Raw genomic sequence first — 7183 nt, 5'->3', positions numbered from 1 at the left:
AGCGTGCGGCCGGGGGGTCTTCTGGAGATTCTTCAGCGTGCGGCTGGGGGGGGTCTTCTGGAGATTCTTCAGCGTGCGGCTGGGGGGGGGGGGGTCTTCTGGAGATTCTTCAGCGTGCGGCCGGGGGTCTTCTGGAGATTCTTCAGCGTGCGGCCAGGGGTCTTCTGGAGATTCTTCAGTGTGCAGGGTCCTCTTGTGCAGTCGGGGTCCATGCTGAGCCCGAGGGGAAGCCACGCCGGTTCAGGCTGTAGGTTTTAATGTTTGGGCTGGCTGAGTACAGGGAGACGGGGGTGCATTATATGGGGGGTTAACAGCAAGCTATTTGCAGCACACAGAAGGCGCACTGTACGGCTACTCAGCTTCCGCTCCGTGTTGCCATGGAGATGACGTCGCGCACGTCGGCGGGCGCGGTCACGTGGAGGGGGCGTGTCTTGCATTGGAGACAGCGCGCGCTGCGGAGCGTTCAGTGTTCTCCGGTGTCTGAGGTGAGCACTGTGGCCGCTGTGCGCTGCGGGGAGACGGGGCCCGTGTGCCGGTGATGATGAGGGAGACGCCGAGCAACAGCCGCCATTGTGTTTCTGGGGGGAGGGGGCAGACGCCATGTTCTGTATCCAGACGACGGCGATGTCGGGAGCTGTTTGGCCTCGGGCCTGACGTGAATCCCCGGGGTCGCGGTGCCTGCAGCCGTCCGTCCTTTCTCCGGGCCCCCAGCCCTCACTGTGGCCCCATTATCCCGGCCCCCGCTTCTCCCTCCTCGCGCAGGCGCAGATCCCTCCCATCACTCCGGTCGGTTTAAAAGATGCTGCGGCTGCTGATTGGCTGCCCGAGGCCCCGCCCACCGAATGCTGCCTCTTTGTTTTGTGTTTTCTTGTCCCGCTTTTCGCTTGGCGCTGATTGGCTGCCGCGTCCGCGCTCGGGCTGTGATTGGCTGCAGGTAATGTGAGCGAGAGCGCGGCGCTTCCCTTTCCCCCCGTGCGGCGTCTGCTCTGTGTTACCGACTCTGAGGCCGGGACTGAGCGGCCGCACCCGTAGCGAGGGCAGAGCGACCCCCGGTGCGTGCAGGAGAGAGCGACACCCCCCCCGGCCCGTGCACGAGAGAGCGACCCGCGCCCCCCCCCCGGCCCGTGCAGGAGAGAGTGAACTCGCCCCGCAAACACCCCCCAAAGGCCAGTGCAGGAGAGAGTGAACCCCGCCCCCCCCCCCCCGGTCTGTCCCCGTCTGACCCATCCTCTGTGCAGCAGGTAGCAGAGGTCCCGCCATGCCGATCCGACGCTCCGTCAATTCCTCCAGCCAGGAGTCCGCTCCAAAGAGCCGTGCTGCTGCTGCCGCTGCCGTGGAGAGCGAGGACAAGAAGGCAGGTAATGTTCGGGGCAGGGTCGTCCTCCGGGGCCGGTGTCCTCCCTCCTCCTCGGTGCTCACCTCTCTCCTCCCGCAGAGGCCGATGCCAGCTCTGAGGAGTCCGCGTCCACCGGAGAGGAGCAGGAGACTCCCCCGGCCACATCCAGCGAGGCCGAGCAGCCCAAGGAGGCCACCGAGGAGAAGGCGGCCGAGGGGGCGGTGAGCGAGGACGCCAAGAAAGAGTGAGTATGGCGGGAGGCGGCCGAGGGGGGTCCGGGTGGCCACACACTGACCCCCACCTTGTGTCTCAGTGGCGACAAGGAGCCAGCCAAGGAGAAGAAGGTGAAGAAGACCATCCCCACGTGGGCCACCCTGTCTGCCAGCCAGCTGGCCCGGGCACAGAAGCAGACGCACATGGCCTCCTCGTCCCGCCCCAAGATGGACGAAATCCTGACCGAAGCCATTAAGGTAAGAGGCGCCAGGATATCCGTGCAATGTGCCCCCAGAGCTGTGATGTGGGGGGACTCTTTTATGGCGCCAGCAGAGGCCCCTGTCACACGCTCTCTCCCGTCAGGCCTGTTTCCAGAAGACGGGGGCGTCTGTTGTATCCATTCGAAAGTACATCATCAGCAAGTACCCATCTCTGGAGCTGGAGAAGAGGGGCTACCTGCTGAAGCAGTCCCTGAAAAGGGCGCTACAGCGAGGGAACATCCGCCAGGTGAGTCTGCTCGCCGGGGGTGGGGGCCTCCGCTGAGACCTCGGCCTCAATCCTCCTTGTCTTCTCTCCAGGTGAAGGGAAAGGGGGCGTCCGGCAGCTTTGTTGTCGTGTCCAACTCCTCCAAATCTGCCTCCAAGTCCCGGGACAAGAAGGTGGGCAGAGTGGCGGCTGGTCGGAGAGGGGCCGGTGCCGGGGGTCTCCTTATCACATCCTTGTTATTTCTGACAGAAGAGCAGCTTGGCAGCCGGAGAGCAGCCCAACGTGAAGCTGGAGGACATCCTGCCGCTGGCCTTCACCAGACTGTGCGAGCCCAAGGAGGCGTCCTACAGCCTGATCAAGAAATACGTGGCCCAGTATTACCCCAAGCTCAAGGTGGAAGTGAGGTGAGAGCGGGAGGGAGGGATGACAGACTATAGAATATATACCTTATTATATGCACAGAATATATACCTTATTATTAACAGCTGGTGGGGGGATGTGTACAGAATGCATCACACAATGTACGGTTAGATGGGCTGAGCAAGTGACCTCCCGTGCCAACCACTATAAAGCAGACGTGGTATACAAGCATTGTCACACATGACAGCCCAGTGGAAACAATATTAAGGTGGTCATTGCCTATACAGGGCAGTGTGCGGCCACCGCCCAGATGCGCGTTTCGGTCCTGCTTTCATCTTGACCCCCTGACAAAGGTAGGACTGAAACGTGTGTTGTTCATTTTGTTACAGTACATTATGTGACATATTCATGTTCTCCAGACACACACACGTCTTCTATAATTCTGATTTAAGTCTTCCATGCAGAGTGCTTCCACCATGTGTGATTGTCACATAAGGTACTTTGAGTGTTATGTCTGCAGAGCATTGCACTGAAGTGACTCTATTGCAGGCCTCAGCTCCTGAAGAACGCTCTGCAGAGGGCTGTGGAGAAGGGCCAGCTGGAGCAGATCACAGGGAAAGGAGCTTCTGGCACATTCCAGGTCAGTCTGTGTAACCCAACTGATGTGTCTGGAGCGCCGACACACGTCTGACGGCTCACGTGTCTTGTGCACCAGGTGTTTGGTAGAGCCCTACCGAGTTCACGTATTTTGTGCATCGGTACGTGTCATAACGCCCCTGCGTCTTGTACGCTTGTATCTGGCAGAGGGCTCCCGAATCCCTGTGCCCCACCACGTGATGGGGGTGGTGTCGACTCCCTGTGCCCCAGCACGTGATGGGGGGCTCCCGACTCCCTGTGCCCCAGCACGTGACGGGGGGCTCCCGAGTCTTGCTGCTTATGCTATTTTTCTATTCAGTACAGTAATCGGTTTTGCTTGCTGCAGTGTTACTCCTTCGGGCCGGGCTTTGCTCTACGATTGGTGGTTCGACTGTTTTTGATGATCTGAATCCCTATTATGTGTTCACCACATGTAAGATAACGATGCCGCAGCTCCCAAACGTCGTTCTTTTTTGCCCTCACTGGGCTGTCGGCTCCCGTGGTTCCCGGCATGTTGCTCGCTCTTAGTCTTGGATCGGCCACCAATGACCCAGCGCTACATCGCTGATGTCCTGCACGATCACATCAGTCAGGTCGGGCCCCTCACAGGCAGAGACTCAAGGTGTTGACTGAGGCTTTCCTCTGTCTTACAGCTGAAGCGAGCAGGAGATAAGCCCCTTCTGAGTGGAGGAGGATTTGAGGATGCCATCCTATCTGCCATCACAGCCATGAATGAGCCCAAGACCTGTTCCACCACGGCCATCAAGAAATATGTGCTGGAGAACCACCCCGGGGTGAACTCCAGCTTCCAAGGTGAGCTAGGGTCCGCATCGCTTTCCCCTGTAGGCTGCCCCCCCCCCCCCCCGTGTGTCTGATCCAGATCACCTTCATGTCTTTCCTCTCCCAGTTCATCTGCTGAAGAGAACCCTGCAGAAGTGTGAGAAGAACGGCTGGATGGAGCAGATCTCCGGGAAGGGCTTCAGTGGCACATACCAGCTCAGCTTTCCATATTACCCCAGGTACGAGCACTATACACTGCAGGCCGTGCGTCTGGTGCCCACAGCTGTACAGTACACCGCGTCTCTTCCCACAGTCCCATCATACTGTTCCCAGACAAGGCAAGTGAGGAAGAGGAGGAGGAAGAGTCTGACAACGAGTCCGAAGAGTCTGAAGAAGAGGAGTCTGAGGAGGAATCTGAGGATGAGGAGCCCCCTCCCAAGAGGAGGTGAGTGGACGCCGTGTTGTGATGGGTGATCAGTGGGCATCCGCCGGGTGGTTAATGGGACCTTGTTCCTTGTATTCAGGATGCAGAAGAAGGCAGCGCCATCTAAATCCAGGTCCAGAGCGCCCCCACCTAAAGCCAAGAAGAGGGCTCCAGCCCCGCGAGGCAAAGCAAGAAGTGCCCCCAAAAAGGCTCCAGCACCACCTCCCTCTAAAGCTAAGAAGGGAAAAGCTGCTCCCCCACCTCCTCCCCCTGCCAAAAAACCAGCCAGCCGGGCCTCCAAGCAGCCGGCCCCTGCAAAGAAAGCTGTAAAGCCTGCGGCAAAAGGCAAATCCAGCGCCAGGAAATCGCTGCGGTCCCGGAAGTGAGGCGGGAGCAGAATCGGGGCCACGACACCAGCCAGGAGACAGAGGCCGCTCCGTGCTGGAATTCCAGGCAGAGCCACTTTTCTAAAGTTGTTTCTTCATTTTCCCTCTGATTTGAGATGGTGCCGCCGCGTTCACAAATCTTTTTGGTATAGCCGTAGCCGCTGTGCGCCCCCTCCACCGTTGTCCTCTGACTGAAGCCGGCAATGGTCCATTGCAGTTTTCTTCCCCCCCATGGTCTCTGGTTGTGTCGCTGTTGAGCATTATTTAACTGACCGTCGAGTCCCTTTTTTCTGCAGGAAATTGCGTGTTTTTGTTCCTTGGGTAGAGCTGATCGCGGCCGCTCCTTCCGGATCCGTTAGTAGGACGCAGAGCCGTGATGTGGCCGGTGCTGACTTGGGGCGGCCACTAGTGAGACTGTGCTGGGCCTCTGACCCGTCTTCCTGACCCGAGGGGCAGCGCGCGCTGTGCCCTCCCACAATCCATGGCTTCCAGCACTCGCGGCGGCCGTCCGTCGTCCTCACGAGCTCAGCTCCTGGCCCCTGTAGATCACACATCAGTGAGTAGAAGTAGCATGTTGTACAGGATCCAACCTTTTTTATTTTAAAGCCGATTGTGTCTTTATTTTAATGTTTGCCATTTTGTAAAGACTTGGGTGCGGATAGACGACGTGAATCCCGGGAATTCTGCTGTTTGCTACAATAAAGACTAGATTCTGCTAGGACGCGGTGTCGGTGTGGTTCTTCTGGTCGTCCGCCATGATGGCGCCGCGGAAACACGTACTCGGATATGAGCATTTGTCTGCGGCTTTATTTCCATGCAGATTGGGGGTCAGGTCCTAAGCCCCCATCTGTACTGGGGGTCTTCAGACTCCCATTAACCCTATGGTGCTCTGTCAGATGAGGTCTGTACTACATCTAATTACTGCTCCGGTTCAGAGACCACCAAGGAGGTGAGAAATGAGAAGTCAATTCACAACTGTAGAAGAAATAACCAGGCAAAAGTCAGTGCACCCAGCATGGAGATAACCGGACGGTCTGGGGAGGTGGTATTGTGTAGTAGGCAGGGATGATGGTGGTGAGGTCAGGGTAGTAACATTACTGTACAGGGGTCTCTCAGTGGTAAGGATCAGCGCTCCGCAGTGTGACAGGCTGACCACCATGGTGAGGGACCCGCTACTTACACGGCGTTGAGGGTCTGAGCTCTGATATCTTCCCAGTGCTCGGGGGACTAGTCTCCGCAGAGGGCAGGACCCCCACACCGTCTGCAGTATTCCTGTACGTTTGTATGAAGGAATGGGCGCACGCTGCTGTATTACTGAGGCTGCAGGGTGTAATGAGAGCCCCCTAGTGGCTCTGACCACATCGCCCACCTGGTTGTATCGTGAGCAGGAAAAGTGAGATTTGTACGAGGGCAGCAGGATCCAGGCTGAGGTTTCCTCAGTCCTGCATATGAGGAGGGGTGTAACACACCAGGACGGTCGGCACACTGAGAGGCTCATCACCACGGGCAAGAAGACAGCTGGCCGTGTCCGCTGTGCCCCTAGACAACCGTAAGATAAAACAGGCGTCCATTATATGAAGGACGGATGTGCTGTGTGCACGGCGTTCTCTATACAGATGTGCTGTGTGCATGGCGTTCTCTATACAGATGTGGGGTGTGCGCGGCGTTCTTTATACAGACGTGTGTTGTGCGCGGCGGTCTCTATACAGATGTGCGTTGTGTGCGGCGTTCTCTACAGACGTGGGGTGTGCGCGGCGTTCTCTATACAGACGTGCGGTGTGCTCGGCGGTCTCTACAGACGTGCGGTGTGCTCGGCGGTCTCTACAGACGTGCGGTGTGCACGGCGTTCTCTATACAGACGTAGGGTGTGCGCGGCGTTCTTTATACAGACTTGCAGTGTTCTCTACAGGCGTGCAGTGTGCGCTGCGGTCTCTACAGCCGTGCTGTGTGCGCAGCGGTCTGTACAGACGTGCTGTGTGCGCAGCGGTCTGTACAGACGTGCTGTGTGCGCAGCGGTCTGTACAGACGTGCTGTGTGCGCGGCGGTCTGTACAGACGTGCTGTGTGTGTGGCGGTCTCCGTACAGATGTGCGGTGTGCGCGTGATTTTCTCTATAGACGTGTGCGGCGGTCTCTATACAGACGTGCTTTGTGTGCGCGGCGGTCTCTGTACAGACGTGCTGTGTGCGCTGCGTTTTCTGCACAGACGTGTGGTGTGTGCGGCGTTCTCTGTACAGATGTGCGGTGTGCGCACAGCATTCTCTGTACAGACGGGCTGTGTCACGATAATGCCAAAAATGCCATATTATATTGTGCGTTTAGTTTCCGAAGGACCTGGTTTTCTACACACACACACACACAATGCAGCTACGACCCCCCCCACCCGCATTCCTTCACCCAGAGGCAAAGCCTAGAGCAGCCACACTGGGTAACTTGAAACTAGTGTGTTAGCAGGGTGTGGCTTTAAACTGCAGGTGACCAATCCTGTAAAGCCACCTGTTGTCCCTTCCCCTCTAACTCAGGGATGCTTTTGTCTCCAGACTCTTAAGAATGTAAATAACTAT

At 57.7% G+C, this 7183-nt stretch overlaps 1 protein-coding gene across 7 annotated transcripts; it reads left to right on the top strand.

The window, feature by feature from the left end:
• Positions 1-391: 391 nt before the first annotated feature.
• HP1BP3 (heterochromatin protein 1 binding protein 3) lies at positions 392-5342 on the top strand. 7 transcript variants are annotated; one of them, XM_077260441.1, is made up of 12 exons: positions 392-485; positions 1242-1358; positions 1436-1580; positions 1650-1806; positions 1913-2056; positions 2128-2208; positions 2285-2439; positions 2945-3035; positions 3685-3844; positions 3939-4050; positions 4125-4256; positions 4336-5342. In XM_077260441.1, the coding sequence occupies exons 2-12, from the start codon at positions 1259-1261 to the stop codon at positions 4619-4621; spliced, it is 1563 nt and encodes a 520-aa protein (XP_077116556.1). In that variant the 5' UTR covers positions 392-485; positions 1242-1258; the 3' UTR covers positions 4622-5342. The 7 variants fall into 7 exon arrangements, with proteins under 7 accessions (XP_077116556.1, XP_077116561.1, XP_077116555.1 ...); XM_077260446.1 differs by having other exon boundaries at positions 400-485; positions 1239-1358; positions 2288-2439; XM_077260440.1 differs by having other exon boundaries at positions 400-485; positions 1239-1358.
• Positions 5343-7183: the final 1841 nt, after the last annotated feature.

This window comes from Ranitomeya variabilis, chromosome 4, assembly GCF_051348905.1.
Source record: "Ranitomeya variabilis isolate aRanVar5 chromosome 4, aRanVar5.hap1, whole genome shotgun sequence".
NCBI lineage: Eukaryota > Metazoa > Chordata > Amphibia > Anura > Dendrobatidae > Ranitomeya > Ranitomeya variabilis.
Note: the sequence above shows the minus strand (reverse complement) of the source record. Positions and strands in the feature narration are given on the sequence as shown.